The following is a 19,536-nucleotide window of genomic DNA, read 5'->3' on the forward strand; positions in this document are numbered from 1 at the left end:
CTGGTCAATACATTCCTATGCCGAGATGTAGCAGTGCTGGCCGTGCGCTCGGAGATGCAGCCGAGCTGAGCGCACAGCCAGAACTGATACACCGGAGATGTGAACCCTGCTGCACACTCAGCTCTGCTGCATCAGAGATGTAGCAGAGCTGAGTGTGCGCTGAACCTTGCTGCACACTCAGCTCTGCTACATCAGAGATGCGCTGAACCCTGCTGCACACTCAGCTCTGCTTCATCAGACATGCGCTGAACCCTACTGCACACTCAGCTCTGCTGCATCAGAGATGCGCTGAACCCTGCTGCACACTCAGATCTGCTGAGATGCAGCAGAGCTGAGTGTGCAGCAGGGTGCAGCGCACATTCAGCACTGCTACATCTCTGATGCAGCAGAGCTGAGTGTGCAACAGGGTTCAGCACATCTCTGATGCAGCAGAGCTGAGTGTGCAGCAGGGTTCAGAGCATCTCTGATGCAGCAGAGCTGAGTGTGCAGCAGGGGTCAGCGCATATCTGATGCAGCAGAGCTGAGTGTGCAGCAGGGTTCACATCTCCGGTGCAGCAGTGTTGGCAGTGTGCTCAGCTCGGCTGCATTTCTGGTGTAACGCTGTTCGCTCATCTCTAATCAGCAATATAAAGTGCAAATAACAAAGTTGAATTTTCTGTGGTCCTCAATGGTAAAAAAGGCTTGGTTCTTAAGGGGGCATTCACACGATGTTACGCGGCACTGATTCTTGCACAATAACTCGTGTAAGGATCAGCACTGCAAAACAGAATCCCATTGACTTCAATGGGTTCCGTTTAACACGCATAACACACTGAAATCAATGGCTTAAAAAGACTCCCATAAGCGATTAAAGGTGTCGTCCAGGTTTTAGGGTAGGCCATGAATATCTGATCGGAGGGGCTGATTAGATCTACATGGCCACTTCCGGAACCCATACTGCCTACAGTATAGGGCTGGAAACACCACAGCTCAGGTCCCTGTATAGTGGCTGGGAGCTGTTACTTCACTTCAACTCCAATTGTTGTTAATAGGTGCAGATTTGCAGTAGTGGCAGCCAGCCACTATACAATACTCTGTACGCTATACAAGTCTCGAAGTCAACTGCTTTTGGTACTGCATCATGTATAATAGGGACATTAGAGGCAGCCGTATATAGCTCATCAGTGCAGTGATCCTGCTTTGTGTTGGCCCTCCATTTATCATATATTTCTGGCCTAACCTAAGGATAGGCTATAAAATCCTAAAACCTGGACAACCCCTTTCAATAAATGCTAATGCTACTCTTCAGAATACGGTGTCATCATTGGGGACACAGCACCATAGATATAGACCTGGCCACCATGAGGCTGACACTACAAATATTAAAAGAAGTTGGCTCCACCTCCAGGCTTTTTAGTCACTATGCTGTCAGTTTGTACTGCAGTTGTAGGAGAGCAACACACAAATAACCAAAAAAAAGGAATATGGAACCAACAACCACCAACATGTCCTGATCCCGAAAACAAACCAAAAAAGGCCTGAAGCAAGCTCAACAAGAAAACAAGGGTGGGATCTGTGTCTCTCACTGAATACAACAAGAAAAGGATTTTACGTTTTTTGAGTACAAAAATCCAGTTTTCTCAAATAATAATAATAATAATAATAATAATAAAAAATTATTATTATTATTATTATTATTATTATATAAAACAACAACATTAGGAGATGTTGCGCCATGGGATGTCCTGAAGCAGTCCCAGAGGGTGAAAATTACACAGCGAGCATCCTAGCACACAGCAGCTGCAGAATCTACAACCCAAGATGGAATCGGCAGAAGGCACAGAAAGTAGCTGATAGAACCTGGGGAAGGGATGAACAGAGACCCAGGTTGCAGCCTGGCAGACCTGGGTGGGAGAAGGCGTTTACGAGTCTCGAGAAAGAGCAATCACACGGAGAGGCAGTGGCCGATCCCTAATATCAGACCAAAACCATCAGAAGATGGAAACCGTGGAAACAGCCAGGCGGAAGAGGTCAGAGAGAGACAAATTGACCCAAATTGCCAGATTCGGGCAAGGAAGAGATTGCTCATGTGGTTCCTGGGGTCCAGGCAGAAAAATGGTAAGACAATATCCTCAAGGATGTACAAGGAATGAACTACCTGAGGAAAAAGAAGGTGGTGATAAAAGACAACCCTGCCGTCATGGAGAACCAGAAAGAGAGGTATCCCGGACAGGGAAGGACACTATCCAGGACAGAAAGTGAATTGTGATCTCACCAAAAGCTCAAAAGGGGAAGCCTGAAGCATCTCAAGAATGAGATGAAGATCCCACGGTTTCATGGGAGGAAGGAGCATAGTGTGTAACTCCCTGCAGGAAGATCTTCACCTGAGGACGAAAGAGCACGGACTTCTGAAAAGGAATGACAAAGGCAGAAAAAAACCTTCTCAAAGAGAAGAAAAAACGAAAGCCTTGGTCCAGCCCAGACTGGAGAAAAGCTGGGATCTAGAGAGGAAAGAGGGAGAGTGGATGGAAGGCATTACCCTCACACCTCCATAAATAGACCTTGCATGAAGTATCAGTGGAGACAAAATTCAACATGATAATATCAATAATCATCCAAGTTAAAGGGTTATTCCCAACTCGCCTGCTCACCCATTTGCAGGCTGTACTAGTTTTCTCAGTAAATTGGTGGGCAGGGTTTCACTCGCTCTGCTAGCTCTCTTCATAGCAGTACATGTTTACAGTCAGTAATGAGAGATGGTTGTAAATAAATTAGCACTGTATCACTGGAAGATGCACAATATGAAGCTGTTGTAGTAGAGCCTGATTTGATAGGTGATTAGAATCCCAAATTTACATGCTACAGGACCAAGAGTCAGCTTGCAATAAACTCTGTTACCTCTGTATGTAAACACAGACCTAAAACTGACTCCCTGTCTCAGCCCTTATCAGCAAAATTCAATTAGCCGACCTGATAACTGGAAGAGGGAGATAAACAGCTCAGAAATACAAGCTTGCTCCCAAGTCCTGAGCACTCAGCTCCCCCTCCCCTCCTAAGAGCAGGGAGCTATCTCACTTGTCCTGGGAGGAGAGATAAGATCATCCCCAGGTCTGTGGATATGGAAACGCAGTGTAAACAATGAAGTGAATAATCTCAGATAGTAGCCAAACAAAGCAGTTATGATTGGAGATGAGCGAACACTATTCAAAACAGCCGTTTCAAACAGCACACTCCGATAGAGATGAATGGATGTAGCCGACACGCGGGGGGGTTAAGCGGCCGGCCGCCGGCAGAGTCTGCGTGCTGGCCGCTTCCGTTCATTTCTATGGGAGCGTGCTATTCGAAACGGCTGTTTCGAATAGTGTTCGCTCATCTCTTGTTATGATGAAGCAATGTATTTATCCACATAAGCTAGAAGTATAGATAGGATCCTTGAGATGGGACAACCCCTTTAACTAATACATAACTTTTAATAGTATGTCAATACAACATTAGTACGTCAGTTAACAACATACAAAAGTATTTTCAACCTAATATTCACCATAACCTATTGTCACCCAAGAGCAAAAAATGATGTAAATAATAAAGCAAGGGATAATACAAACACGGTGGCCTGAAGCAATGATAGTCTATAAACCAGGACTTACCGTGATCCAGATGATACAAAAATCAATACTATCACTATTATAACCATAAGAGCATGAAGGGCCTTATAAATCTTAAAATCCTAACTTGGGGCCACCGCCCTAAATAGTAAGTGCACGTGTCAGACACCTGACCCTAGTATTGTAGTCACTATTCTCAGCCTATTCAGTAATTATATTGTGATGAAGACAGGTGCAATAAAAAGGTGCCCAATTAAAATCAAATGAAACAAACTCCAAATTATCCATTCATGCAATCCCAAAATGCATGCTTCACTAAACTCATCAGGGGACTAATTTGATAATAAAATCCTGAATTTGCAACAAGATTGCCACTCCAGAAATATGGAGCCTGCAAATAATTGTTTCAATGGTTCCGCTGGCTCCTCTAACTGTGGGATAACTACTTTTCCCCCAGAACAACATATCCCAGCCATCTCTTCTTTCCATTTTTGTGCATCACAAAATCTACAGGCTTTATTCATTCTGTGCATTTTTATGAGTCTGTGGCTCCCATAGTCAAGACTGACATCGTACTCCAATCCAGCGCGTTCAAAAACACTCCAAGCGTTTTGATTGAATTTTTGCCGCTGTTGCACCGCCCTTTCAGCAACAGCCCATCCCGAGCTTCTGCTTCCTCCACAGTCTCAGCAGATCTCTGGGACGCCATATCATGAGCCATTTGTTGGCGTCGATGATCCGCCTGCTCTGGAGTTTCGGCAGCTCTCAAGCTGGCCTGCCACTCAACTTGTTCCTGGCTCTGTGCCTGTCATTGTTCTGGCATCTCAGCAGTTTGCTGGGATGCCATATAATGAAGGTTTTGTTGGCGTAGATGATCCACTTGCACTGGCATTTCGGCATGTCTCAAGCCGGCCTACTGCTCAACCAGTTCCTTGCGCCGTGCCTGTGAATGTTCTAGCATCTCAGCAGATTGCTGGGACGCTATATAATGAGTGTGTTCTTGGCGTCGGTGATTCGCCTGCTCCTGCGTTTCGACAGCTCTCAAACTGGCCTGCCTCTCAACTTGTTCCTTGTGCCGTGCCTGTGATTGTTCCGGCATCTCAGCAGCTCACTGGGACGCCATATAATGAGCGTTTTGTTGTCGTCGATGATCCGCCTGCTCTTGTGTTTCAGCAGCTCTAAGAGCTGCTTGACGCCTAGCTTGCTCAATCCTCCTCAGCTCAGCTTGAGCAGAAGTTAGATGACTTCTAGCTACCTTCATAGCTTTGGTTTTTGGGAATTTTGCGACAAATTCAATTTTAGTTTCTTCGGCATGTTTAAAATTGGGAAACTGGCAATTTGTATGAATGTGGTTTTCCCAGGTGAGTGTCTGAAGATTTTACCTCCACAGTCTACTTCTGACTGTGTATTTGTGTCTCCCTTCCTCCCTGTGGCTCAAGAGAAGACTTACACAGATCAGATAATATGCAGATGCTTGGACACAATGGACCAAGGTATATCAGACCTGGCTTTATCAGCAAGCTACTATTAGCATATTCTTCTGGCACCATGAGCAGTTGAATATAAGAGCATATCCAGCTCTGCTACATCTGACAATTTGGATGAAAGGGGTCTTCTTATCTCAGTGTCTGAGCAGTGTCTGTATGTTTACAGTTTACATAGAGAGATAACAGACCCAGCTTTATCAGCCTGCTGAGAAGAAGCCATGTAATTTACGGGCATAAGAAGAAGCCTATGTTTTAATCGGGGTTACAGACTATCTATGTACCAAATTTCATTCAAATCCATTCAGCCATTTTTGCGTATTAGTAGGATTAGTAGGATATCAGTAGGATGCTAGAAGGCTAGGAAGTGTAACAACAATTTTCCAGATTTCCAAGAAAATTTCCCAAACTCATTTTTTAGGGACCACTTCAGTTCTGAAGAGGATTATAAAGGCCTACATATTAGAAACTCCCATAAATCTCCACATTTTTAAAACTGCACCCCTCAAATAATTCAAAACAGCATTTGGGAAGTTTGTATTTAGGTGTTATAGGTGAGATGGGAAAAATTCACTACTTTTGGTGGGTTTTTTCAATTTTTTTTTCCAACGTTCACCGTGTACGTTAAATGTTATTTCAGTTTGTACAGGTAGAAGTTGTTACGGATGCAGCGATACCAAATATACATTGTTTTTATAAATCTTTTGTGATTTTTTTTAATATAATTTATTTTCTATAGAATAAAGGAATTTTTAGGGCTTTATAATGTTATTATTTTTTTCATACACTTTTTTTTTAAACTTTTTCATGTGTCCCTTTAGGACACTTGAATCAGTTGATGCTTTGATGAGCGTGGGTTAAAACTGAGCTTCGACCGGACTTTACGGAGGCGGGTGTTAGCTGTTAGTAACAACTAACACCCGCTCCCCGCCAAGTGGGTCTCTGAAGACCGGCCGTATTTTTACAATAGGCGGTCCTTAACCGGTTAATACTGTCAGCTCTAGTGATTGCCCAGGCTGAAGATCTGAAGGCAAGATCACTACTGATCACAATATTACAAAGGTTAAGTGGCCAGTTAATGGCTGTCATGCAATCACAGCCCTCTACTTTTATGATACAAGGAAGGAAGTGGTTAAATGAACACAATAATACTTTCCTGTTTTTCTGATTTTTACTTTATGGTAAATTTAGACTAAAAAACAAGTTGATAAATAAGTTGCTGAACTGGAGAAAGTACAAAAAAAATGTAATATGGTTTTAGGAAAATTTTACCACAATAAACACATAAACATTTTACCTTCTATGTACTGATGGCAGAAACTTTGGAGGTTGAATGCGCACAGTAGGATCCCATTTGCCAGGTGGTAAAACAGCAACTTCATCTAAAAAATCATCAATTCCTGCAATTAGTTCATCTCTGTTCATAGCCTTGTATGCAATTTTCCGGAACAACTACAAATAATTTTGGAAAATAAGAGGGAGAAAATTTTGTGTTTTTTAAGCAATTTTATTTCAAAGCTTGACATACTTCAAAATAATATTCTATAACAATATAACATTCTTTCCTGAATACTGTAAATGGGAAAATTACTTAATTACTGTCTACTCGACTCAGTGCTCTAAAATCATTAAATTTGCCCACAAATGTTCCATTGCAAACATATATCAAGAAGCAGGTTATCAATTTTTGGCCAGATAGTGCCATGTCCCTTCAAACTGCACAGAAACTGCCTGTCAGCATCTTCAATGTGCTGGCGGTGTGCCACAGAGGAGGGAACACTACTGCACATTTTCTCTTATTGTGCTGGGCCGAGGGACTTTTGGGATGGGATTCAATGAGTGATATGTAAGGTATGCCAGGTCTTCCCCCCACCCCCAGACTCCCGCTTTCTATCTGCTCCACCTCTCTGACTACAACCATACTGCAAACTGCAAGTCTTCTCTGAAGCATTTGGTTAACGCGGCCAGGGCCTTCTGCTCCTTCATTGGGTTTGCAAGATGGAGGTGATCCAGGGCATGGAGGATTTTACTGCGCACCTTCGGAACACGCATGAGTCCTTCATTTCGGCTTGGACAACATGGATCCTTTTCCAGGGCTCACAGGAATATAAGGACATTGTGTGTTAGGCTGTGCCTCTTTGGACCCTGAAACCGGTGTTTGGGCTTCTGGAACTTCTGCCCCTACCTTCCGCCCTCCTACCCCCTCTTCCTTTTTTTTCTCCCCTTCCCTCCCCCTTCATCTTTTTTCTTTGCTTCTGTCTCTACTGCTAGTCTTCTCCTGCTCCATTCCCACCCTAATTCCTGCTTCTCCATCTACCTCTATTTGAGAGTATTAATGGGGGTGTCTCACACAGTGTCTTCATGCTTGTTATTGACCCTCAAGGGGTTTGTTTACCAACTCATGTGTGTTTGGATGTCGGATTTACATGGTTTACAATAAAAAAAAAGTAACATTTTTAGTCCATTTCTGACTGTTCATGAGCAAAGCATAAATAATTTTAAGATACTAATGTTTATACATATTGTACAGTAAATTAAATCTTTACCTCATCAGTTAGCAAGGTGGCAATGGCTCTACCAATTTCATGATAAGATTTTGCATTTCTTCTTGGACCCAGAAGAATAAAAATAAATCTGCAAGAATGAACACTGACTTGTTAAGGAAACTTTTTCTAGATTTTACATGTATATGATCCTCTTATATTATTCTCAGAATCAATAGAATAAGTGTTATGGAATTGCCAATAGAGCAATTCCCCAGTAGTTGCTGCTGCAAACTCAGAGGAAGGAAATGACAGAGCCCGACCCAGCCCCTGTCCCTACCTATTTTCCTCAACTATCCTAGGCATTGGAGGACAACTGGGTGAAAGTCCCTTACTACAAAGTAAGTCATACACAGAACAGGAAAAGACAAAACAACACAGAAGGGGAGTCAGCAATTAGATGTCAAACCAGAGAAACAAAGCAGTACCAAATCGCAATCCAAAAGAATAGACAAAAGCCAAACAACAGAGGTCAGTAAATACAATAAGGACAGCTTAGCAAGGTCAGAGACACAATAGCCAGCAATCATGTGTGAGCTGATGACTTGTTTATAGGAAGTCCAGAACCCGCCCTAGGCTTGATTTGGCAGATAAGCTGTCAATCACAAACACACAAAAGTTAACCATAACAGTGTCAACCCAGAATGACAAGAGTCCAGGAGTGGACACCCCTCCTGCACCATACAATGTGACCAGAGGATGGTGCAGGAGTATGAACGGGTCAGGACGTGACATAAAGTTAAAGGAATTCATAAGTTATTACCACATATAGTGAAACATTTGGAAAATGAGCTGTGTCAAAAGTGGCTGCAGCTGCAAAGAGTTAATATCTTTTTACAGGAATATCACCTATAAATTTTTCTGGAACTTATATTGTTAGTCTTCCCTTTGGAAGGTCATCAATATGGGATCAGTGAGTTTTCAAACCTGGAAACCTGACTTAACAGCTGTTTGAAGAGGCCACGGTGCTCATGAACACTGCACCTCTTGTTTGATGACATCATGATGATATGATGTTCATCAATCTCATAATGCAGCAGCATCTTAGTCATGTTCCAATGAATAGGGCTGAGCTACAACACCAAGCACAACCCCTATGATATGTATAGTGCTGTGCTTGGTACTCACTGAAGAGGCTGGCCGCAGTGCTTATACGCTGCTCAGTTGTCACACCATTCATATATTGATGACCTATCCAGTATAAACAGGGTTTTGGAGATCTTAGCCATAACCGTTTTGATGCTTCAGAGGGCCGTCAAAATCTGTAGAATTTGTTGCACAAATTTCTATGACTAAATGGGGTTGTTTCAATAGCAAACCCATAGATTTCTGTATGTCTCATTTTGATAACTGGATATGATTTTCAGACTCAGAAATTTACAAAGCAAAATCTTTTTCATTTATTTTATGTTTTAATATATGCGTCTGTGTTTTAATATATGCTTTCATATATGCATCAGCAGCAGGTCTTTATACTGCTGGGGTTCAGAGTCCCAAACCTGGTGACTCCAGTCCCATCAACTGCTCTATGAACCCCTTTTATTAGATTGCCAGAGAAGAGCCAGGAGTCAGCTCCTGCAGCTCATGACACACACAGTGCACAATTGAGGTGAGTGTACACTTTGCTTTACTGTGCCTGTGCATTGAAGCGAGGTGTACATTCACCACCTTCCACTGTGCACAGTGCATGCATTGTGAATTGTCAGATCTGACAACTGACTCTTCTCCAGGAACGTAAAATTTATTTAAACGGACCTGAACTTTAGCAGTATAAGAATGCGCTGCTGGTTTAGGGAGTCCAAACCTAAGTACTGGTTCCATTTAGAATAAAGCTTGTGTTTATAGCATTTGTCCTATGATTGTATTTTAATCTGTCGGCAACAAATAAGCTATCAGTTACTGTCCTATAGTCCTTAAATAGAGTCAGCACAATATAGTACATAAATATATACATTGTACTTTGCAGGGCTTCAGATGCAGTTTAGAAGAAAACGTTTTTTATTGCTGTCCGTGACTGTGTTGCAGAGAAATTCAGACTTTTAAAAATATGCATTCACACTACGTATACTGAAGCTTATTCTGAACGTCAAACACGTTCAGAATAAGCGGCGTATAAAGCAGCTCCATTCATTTCTATGGGAGCCGGCATACGAGCGCTCCCCATAGAAATGAATGGGCTGCTTCTTTCACCATGAGCAGTCCCATTGAAGTGAATGGGAAGTGCCGGCGTGTACGGTAAGCTCTGCTCATGCCGAGCCGTATACCTGCCTCAAGCCCTGCCAGGTATTGTGTATATCTTTATTTGTCATTTTGTTCTGACAGACTCCCTTCAAAAGCAGAATGAGTTAAGCCCCCTTCAGATGACCATGTGGACAATCAGTGTGCTATCCAGGTTTTTCATGAATATCACAATGACCCATTCATTTCTATGGGCCCGTAAACATGACCATGAATTGCACGGTTGCATGTGCGGGCCGACAGTCCAGACCGCAAAATATAGAATAGGTCCTATTCCTGTACTGTTTTGTGGCCCTCTTTCCATGGCTGTTATTCATTTAATGAAAGAGGCTATGGAAGCACGGCCAGTGCATGGGCTGCACGCGGGTGATATCCGCGTGTCCCCCGTGCTTTGAATTCACGGTCAGTCGGAAATACACAGTTGTGTGCAACCTGCCTAAATCTGCAGGAAAAAGATAACACCTAGCTCTAGTTGCTGTTAGTCATGCTTTCTGCCCTGCCATCAGAAAACCACAGATTTTACCTGGTGGGAAGAGGCACTTCTGTCAAATTGGCAAAAACAGGCGCATTCTTTAATCGAATGAAAGCAGCAAATGGCTGAGTCAAAAAGTCCACCTCACCAACAAGAATACTTGCTGCTTCGGTTCCATCAGGGATCTTTTTTCTAAATTTATTTTTTAACTGAAATAAAACATAAATCAAAGTAAACAAAACATAATACAGAAAAGGTAATGTTTGTATACACATTTATATACAAAGTAATAATAAGTATAATAATGCACATCACACCACTGTGTGTGTGGTGCTTGAGTAGGAGTCTACTGTGTCATCAATAGATCATATAAACTCGTCACTTAACTGGGTATCTCAATATGCAGGTCGTATTGATGAAATGATAGTAATCCAAATAAAGTGTAATGTTTTGGTCTGAAATTTAATAGATCTTCTTTAAACACTATAACAAAAAGACAGTAATGCTTAAGTGTCTAATCAAACGACAAGCATCCTGTGACCCAACCACACCAGAAAATGCATCGAACTGTTTCTCTTGTGTTCAGAAATATCCCCAATGTGGCTGACATATATCTTTTTCTCTTTTTAAACTGTAATTTTTATTAAACATTTTTCAACAAATTTTTACAGACAGACAAACAAATATAGATCAAAACAGTAGTCAGATCAATAGTTAAGTACAACAAACCAAAAGGCAATGAGACGGGGAGTAGGAAAGGAGAGGGAAAGGGGGAAAAAAGGAAGGAGTCAAAGACCACACAGAATGCAGTATGAGTCCCAAGATGACTGCACGGCCCAGAAAGCATCCATAATGTGATGAGGGGAGGCTGTCAAGTATTCCATACAGTGGGTGTCCTTCAACCTAGCAATTAGGTCTGCACCAGATGAAGGGATCTAAGCGTTTTGGCTGCTGTGCATATTTACAAAAACAGTTTAGAGGTCTGCTTACCTAAGTGAGTAGGGGGGAGAATAAGCAAAAAGGTAAGTGGATCAAGCGGTCTCACTAGTACAGAACGGGGGATCAGAGCGGTGGCACTAGACGGTGGCCGCCTGATGTCTCCTTTCTAGCTTGATAGCCTGAAACAAATATACTTAACCCAATATACCCCTGATGACCCGACCGGAGGGCTGGTGAAACGCGTAGGGGGGGGGGGGGGTCTAATAGATGTAGGAACAGGCTCTAGGTACAGTACGGGGAAGGCAGCAATGTGGTAACAGCAACATTTGGTCAGAAAAACTACAGCCAGGCTGGTGCAGTGGATCTGGTCAAAAGGGCTACAAGGGTTAATTTGTGTTAGGTCCTGGCATGTGATGGAGTGGTGAAATCTTGATCCTCGTCCCTGCAGGTGTAACTAAACCCAAGTCTGACCGACAAGCACTTTGTTTTACCTGGAATTAGTTTTTTCTTTGAACATTGAGCCACATTTTAGCTGATATACCTACCCCTTTTTGTTTTGTTTTGTTTCTCCTGCCGACACACTAATTAGGCAGTGTACATTGTAACAGGCTATTTATATGAGCACAGGATTATTGAAAAGCTATTGAACTTTTTAATGAGAAATTTTCTGTTGAACTCAATAAATATTTACCTGGTCTTGTGTCCCTGTTGAGACAGGCTGAGTAGAGGGTAGAGTGGGAAGTGTGAACATGTAAGGTGGAGGAAGTAACAATTACCACTACCCTACTTCAGCATTTTTTTAAAAAAACTACATAGCACAAGCGTTTTTTTTTTTAAAAATTATATCTATTTCTAGGGTTAAGTACCCATAATAAAGCGTTACTTTTTAATTCAATTCACAAACAATTTTTTGATCAAGCGGGACTCCCTAAATAAAGAGAGCATCAGAAAGGGATTGGACCTCTAGCCAAAGGGGCGGATACCCAAACAGTCCCAAAAAACATGGCATAACATGTTAATTTATTCACTTTATTGTTTACACTCCATTTCTATGGCCCTTGGGATTATCTGCTCATTTGTCAAGTGATGTAGCTGCCTGCTCTCAGAGGGGAGGGAGGGTCTGGGAGCAGCTCTGAGCTGTTTGAGAAGCTCCGCTACTTAAATGACACATATAGGGGAGGTGAGAGCTCTGGAATTTCTGAGCTGTTATCAGTCGGTTTAATTGAATTTGGCTGATAAGGGCTGGGATAGGGAGTCCGTTACCTCTGTATGTAATGCAAACTAACTCAAATCCAGCTCTGCTACATCAGCTTCACACTGTGGTAATTCATTTACAACCAATCCCGTGCAAGTGAAACCTCGCCCACCTATGTCCCGAGAGAAGTAGGAAGAGAAGAGAGCACAACAGCCTGCAGGTTAGTGAACAAGCGTCATGGGAATACCCCTTTAAGGAAATGAAGCAAGGCAGGGGTGTGGTACCAATGCATAATATTGGGTCTTACGAAATGAAATACAGGTGGAGGAGAGTGAAGGAGAGACTCATTCAGCCTCCAGTGACAATGTTGGTGGGGCAGAGGTAGGGGATAGTGACAAAAGAACAGGAGCATGGTCCGATCACAAGATGGGGCCAATAACTGCATCTGTCAAGAGCTAGAGAATCAGGGTATTACCAAAAAAGTAATCTATCCTGGAGTGCATTTTGTGGGAGTGTGAGTAAAAGGTAAAGGAGCGGTCAGTAGGATTATGCACACGCCAGAAGTCATAAAGGGAAAAAGAACGAATCAGACGGCAGAAGTCTCTGGCTAAGCAAAGCTGCAGGGCACTAGGAGCATTACCAGCTAAAGTTCATTTATCTGACTAATCAGAAAAGACCATATTAAAGTCACCCCCTAGCAGCAGGGCCGAGCCAGAGAAGGCCTGTAGACGGTGCAGCACCCGCTTAAAGAAAGGGATTTGGGAAGGTTACAAAGGTTGATAGGTTGACCTCCATGCAGGACTTTTCTCTCTGCCAATATTGACTCTAATACAGATGTGAACCTAGCCTAAACTGTATAACAAACTAGCACTACTTACAGTAATAGCCCTATTACAGAAAAAACATATTGAAGTGGGATGTACTTCACTCTACAGCAGTAATTCACAATTATGATGTGTGCTCTCACATGATCAATGGGAAATTAAGGGGTGATCAAATGTGTATTAGCTTTTTTTCATAGTATAACAGCACAGGATCTCTCTCCACTTACAGAACAATTATATTGTCACTCCTTAGGGAGAGACCACCATATAGGTGTGTGGAGATTTGTTAAGCCTTTAGCACAATATTATTGGGTTATTTCACTGGAATCCTGTCTTAAGACAGGCTTGCACATTCCAGTGAGCGCCCTCTATTGGTTTGCAACAATGAGGCAGCAACTGTCTTCCTAATTACATCATGGAAGGCGGATTTGCATATTCTTCCCATAGAACAATTATAGTGAAGGAGGAGAAAGACACAGCACAAATCCTATGCAGAATAGGAATTCTATACAAAATATATAATATTAATCATTGTGTTCAGGTTTGTCACAATGATTGTGTTATCAGAGAACAATAAGAACGGGTAAGTATGCACCGAGCCCAAGACCAAAATGCAGACTATCAAACCTGAAATTATATGGAGCAGGCTAAACTGGAGTTCACAGTCTAAGGGATCCCCGTTATTCGTTCTTAACCCTCACAAGACAGCGGCGATCAGCAACGTCTTGGTCAGCTGATCATTGGCTTATTTTATAGCCCATGTTCATAGCTTCCAAATGAGATGAAAATTGTGACATTATTGTCTATTACCATAGATAAGAGGGACAAAGGGAGCGTACTGCCGTCTCTTTTATCTGATAGCTGTGATCAGTGACCTTTTGTTCAGCTTATCACTGGCTTATTTTATAGCCCATGTTCCTACCTTTCAGATAAGCCAGTGATAAGCGGACCAAAAGGTCACTGACAGATATCACATAAAAAAGACTGCGGTAGGTACTGCTATCTCTGTCACTCTCTTAGCTCTGGTGCTGAAGAATGGGCAGCGATAATATAAAGTGCTACTGTGAGATGAAAATTGTGACACTCACAATTTTCATCTCATTTGGAAGCTAAACATCTGAGCTTCAGTGTAAGGTAACATCTAGTGACCAATAGGTCACCAGATCGTTCTTATCTGCATAGAAACTGTCTTTACCTGTCTAAAGTGAGGAGCCCAGGAAGCAGTGTCACTAAGCACTAAGCACTTACACCACATTCACTTACACTAACAGAATAACATTTATACACATACATATCCATTCACTTACACTAACAGAATAAAATTTATACACGTACATACCCCTTTTTAAAATTCTTAGCACCTTACCCCTCTCCCTGATATACTGACCCCACTCCCCTTCTATTATCCAAACCCCCTATTTCCTATAACTTCTTTAAGTTAAGGGATTCTTCTTTGAATTTAAGCAATTATATACTGTTAAAAGTTAGTATTGCTTAGTGCACAAAGAACTCAGATTTGACAGTTTTCTGTATATATAGTTCAAACAGTCTCAGAGATTAAGTCTCAAACCTGAACTTTTGTGTAATTTTTGCAAAAACATCAATGTTTGATAAAAAGTTGCATGAAGGTGGCTGTGAGTATAATAAGCTTGATGGTAATTTTATGATCGCCAGGATGTCTGCTGTTTGGAAATATATAGTTTTTGGCAGTTTAGTCATTGTTTCTGGTGTGTGTGGCATGTTTTATCCATGTCACTACTGCTTTCAAATTTGAAGACAAAAAGCAGATTTTGGGTGTTTGTGATTTTTGCAGTTATGAGAACATAAATAGTGTACGGATGTATACACATGTGGTATGTATAAACTCCTCATACCCTGGACTTTTAGTTTTAGGAAGTATTAGATGAATATAGTTTAAACTGTCTCAGAGATTTAGTCTCAAAGCTGAACTTTTGTGTAATTTTTGCAAAAAAATCAATGTTTGATAAAAAGTTGCATGAAGGTGGCTGTGAGTATAATAAGCTAGATGGTATTTTTATGATCGTCAGGGTGTCTGCTGTTTGGAAATATATAGGTTTATGGGGTTTAGTCATTGATTCTAATGTATATTGCATGTTTAATTTATGCTACTATTTTTTTTCACATTTAAGGCCAAAATCAAGATTTTGAGGTGCACTTTTTTAGGGTCATAAAGGGAGTTTAGTCACATATATGTAGTATTGTTGAATTAAAGGCACGTTAGAATTTAGTATACTAAAGAAATTATAACAGTATATCCCTGAATTTGGTATAGTTTAGGTCAGAAATTTGGAATTTTGTTTTTTATTTTAGAAAAAAAAACTTTAACTCAAATGTATACAAGTATAATGTAGCATTCCAAGATAGAACTGTTCAAGCTATATTGCCCTGGCTTTCTGCTTTCAGAAAATATATTGGTATGGGGGTCTTAGACAAATATTTAATTTAGAAATATGCGTTTTATTCAGACATGTCAAAACTGTAAAAAAAAAAAAAAAAAAGGCTCTGGCTACTAAAGGTGCAACATTTCCAGAGACCCTTGGCAGTGAAAGGGTTAATGAATGTTCAAAGGAATGCTCATTCTCAATCAATTACTAGGGTTAGGTTGGATGTATACATTGAACATACATACATGCATTTGGTATTCTGTCAAATCCTTGGAGAAGTTAAGTTTACTTTTAATGGCCGTGTGGTACGGGAAACTGCAAGGAGCAGGTAAACACTGCTCATACTATGATGCTGCCACTTTGCTTACATGGAGATTTGCAGTCACGGTCCATTTACAGGTCCACATAAAACAAAGGATTAATTTTAAAATTATGGGCCCCTACTTACCATGTGATATCTATAATATGGTGGTCTCCATAATTTATAGAAAGGTCTTTGGACTCCCTGAGACTCCAGGGTCTGGAAGAAACTATGGCTCACTGATGTAATATTCTACAACCAATGCAGTCTACTTCTATGTGGCATATATTTATTAACGTTAGTGAGAGATTTGGGAAGCCATTGGTTAAGGAGCTTTCTAATGGTATATAAAACTGCATTTTCATGAGGACATGCAAGGTCCTCTTTAAGTAGTGTAGAAACAAAGAAAAGTATATTATGAAAACATTATCAGCAGTTAATTATAGGATTAATGTTTGTATACCTGTTCACGCAAAGGCCTTTCAGGATGATCCAGAAGTGTGTTTTTTGGAGATATTTTCTTGCCTGCAATATAAATCATGTTTTCAAACACAGATCATAAGAATGTATGTAAATAAACCACAGGAAGTTAAAGGAAAGCTGTCACTGCCTGAAAATGTATGTAATCTGCAGGCAGTAAGTTATAGAGCAGGAGGAACTGAACATATTGATATATCATGTTATGGGAAAAGTATAACTTGTCATTTACCATAAATTTCTCTGTTCTTTCTATGATTAGGAGTAATTGAGTCTAGTGGGCAGTCCTAACAGTGATTGACAGTATCTCTGTGTGGACCGCCTACGGGACTCAATGACACCTTAAAAGCAGAGAAAAAACTTAAATATGTAAAGTTATACTTAATCTTTTCTCACAAAAGTACATATCGGTTTGTCAAGCTACTCCTGCTCAATAACATGCTGTAGTTTAGGAAGGGAGGACTGGGAAAGGAGAGCTCCTGAAACATATATAGCAAGGTTCTAAGAGCACTGCTATCCAATACTTATCCCTTTGCTTGATGCTAGGAACACGCTTGATACTTTTAAGCAACAGAGCATACAGCTTGCCAAGTTCACCAGCATATGTGCAGATGCAGGAGCCTGAAATGGTTGGTCAGCATGGTTGTGGGAGCTGACTTTTTCCCATAGGAATCTATTGACCAGTGTTGATTGGCCAAATGCCATACAGAGTACAGCATTTGGCCAAGCAACGCTGGTTCTGCCGGAGGCTCGTCTGTGAGGAGGCGGAGTCTAAGATCAGACCAGAATGGAGACTGCTGTGGACCGATCTTAGACTCCGCCTCCTCCAGCAGAACCAGCGTTGATTGGCCGAATGCTGTACTCTGTATGGCATTCGGCCAATCAACGCTGGTCAATACATTCCTATGGGAAAAAGTCAGCTCCCGCGTATCGCAGGCTGACAGGGATCCCGACGTAATACAGTGACTTGGGCATGTTAGATGCCCCCAGACATGCTTCCCCTGTTGTCCCAGTTGCATTCCAGGGTGTTGGCATCATTTCCTGGGGTGTGATAGTGGACTCAGTGACTCTCCTGAGTCGAAGAGTGGGATCACCTGAAACGAGCATTTTTTCCCCCATAGACTATAATGGGGTTCGATATTCGTTCAAATAGTCGAATATTGAGGGGCTATTCGAAATGAATATCGAATATTTTACTGTTCACTCAACTCTAGTGACAGCCATTCTGAACGGCGCATCCTGTTAGACGGAGGTGCTGAAGTGAATGAAGCTGTGTGATCATGTCCTATGTGTGGAAAGAGGCAGCGCTGTGATGTGCCTCAGCTCCAGCACTGGAATGCAGGCCAGCAGTTTCACTTTCAGTTTGTTGATGTCCCACCCACACAAACTGGCTAAGCTTACACTGTAAAATCTCATTTTAATGGGAAACAGGTAAGATAAATTTCATTTTTACAGCACATTTGTCCTTTTAACCATCTTTCTGAGTTACCTGTGGCCCTGTGATTTTTTTTTAAATACTATGAAACACATACACATATAGAAAAATATTTTTCCCGTATGGTAAATTCTGTAGTGGGAAAAAAAAGTCAAAAGTGCCAAACTACTGTTTTTTCATTGTTTTGTCTCTGATAAAAATTTGAGCAAAAAGTGATCAAAGCAATAGTGATTCTACAAAATGGTATAACTAAAAAGTACACCTGATCCTGCAAAAAAGAAGTCCTATGCATCCCTGTACATGGAAGTATAAAAAAGTTAAGGGTGTCAGAATATGGCGACTTTTAGAAAAAAAAAAAATGTTGGCACAGTTTTGGATTTTTAAGGGGTTAAAATATAAATAAAACCATATAAATTTGGTATCTCCAGAATCATAACAAAACATAGAATTCAGGTGACTTATCATTTTGGCTGCACAGTGAACGTCATAAAAAAAAAAAAGCCTGTAAAAAAGTTGCACAAATGCACTTTTTCATTTTTATGGAAGGTGGGAGGTGGGGTGAGGACTAAAACACAAAAGAAAAATCAAAAAATGCCCATGGCGGGAAGGGGTTAAGAAATATCAAATAACCTACCCTTATGTGATAATTTAATAACGTCTTTAATCATTTCCCCATATGATTTTTTTATATGGTGTTCATGTCCTTGAAGAAGAGTATGTAATATGTTTTCATTTTCCTCTCCTATTGTTCTAATATTAGAGATCCTTTGTTTTAAAATGTGTTCTGAAAAAAAAAATACAATATTTATTAACATCCAAAGTTAGGGATAATACAACAATTAACTTATGTAAAAAAAATACGGCATTAAAGCAATTTTCTTATTTGTTGCCTCTCCCACGCTTAAGGCTAAGGCCCCACGTAGCATGCTGCAGTCAAACAGCACAGCGGAAAAGACCATGGTTTATACACATCACGATTTTTTCATCAGCGCTTTAGTCCAGAGCTTTACTGTCTCCATTATACCCATATGGAAAACTACAGCATTTCTATAGTTGACAAAATGCATCGATTCTTGAAATCACAATATTTCCACTTCAGATATTTTTTCTGAAATGTGGGATGGGAATAGCCAGAATTCTATCCACTTTGCTTGTACTTTTAAAGCGATGCAGTTTTCGCAACGAGGGACCCCAGTCTAAAGGAGTTTTCCCATATTTCAGCATTACATTTCTGTTACATTACAAAAGCATACTAAACCATTTTTTGTAAAATTCCCCTTTGTCAAGATATTGTCAACACATTCTTGTTCTGACCCCTTGGTTTTACTTGTCATCAATGTTTTGCCATGGTATCAATCAGAGGGAAATGCAGAACAGGGGTAAATATGTCATTTACCCTGGAAATTTGCTGTCTGAGGACATAAAAGAACAGAGCAATACCTCAGGTAACATGACTGCTCATAATTTTCTATAGAAAATAAAATTAAATAAATCTACAATCGGAAAATAAAAATAGATTTGAGGTAAAAAATGTGTTAACATCGGGCATATTATAGATATCTAGGTGATACATTTCCTTTGAAGAGAATTGCCTTAAAGAGTTTTCCAGGCAATTTTTTTTTTTTTAAAGTATCAGTTA

At 40.8% G+C, this 19,536-nt stretch overlaps 1 protein-coding gene across 1 annotated transcript in view; it reads right to left on the minus strand.

Annotated features, from left to right (window-relative positions):
• Positions 1-19,536, minus strand: part of LOC142203800 (electrogenic sodium bicarbonate cotransporter 1-like) — a 99,471-nt gene that overhangs the window by 68,555 nt on the left and 11,380 nt on the right. Inside the window, exons 3-7 of the mRNA XM_075274849.1 lie at positions 18,532-18,681; positions 16,449-16,510; positions 10,373-10,530; positions 7,615-7,702; positions 6,366-6,520 (exon numbers count right to left, since the gene is read on the minus strand). Coding sequence (XP_075130950.1) covers positions 6,366-6,520; positions 7,615-7,702; positions 10,373-10,530; positions 16,449-16,510; positions 18,532-18,681 — 613 coding nt within the window. The remainder of the gene's footprint in view (positions 1-6,365; positions 6,521-7,614; positions 7,703-10,372; positions 10,531-16,448; positions 16,511-18,531; positions 18,682-19,536) is intronic.

The sequence above is a fragment of the Leptodactylus fuscus genome, chromosome 5, assembly GCF_031893055.1.
Source record: "Leptodactylus fuscus isolate aLepFus1 chromosome 5, aLepFus1.hap2, whole genome shotgun sequence".
In the NCBI taxonomy this organism is placed as follows: Eukaryota; Metazoa; Chordata; class Amphibia; order Anura; family Leptodactylidae; genus Leptodactylus; species Leptodactylus fuscus.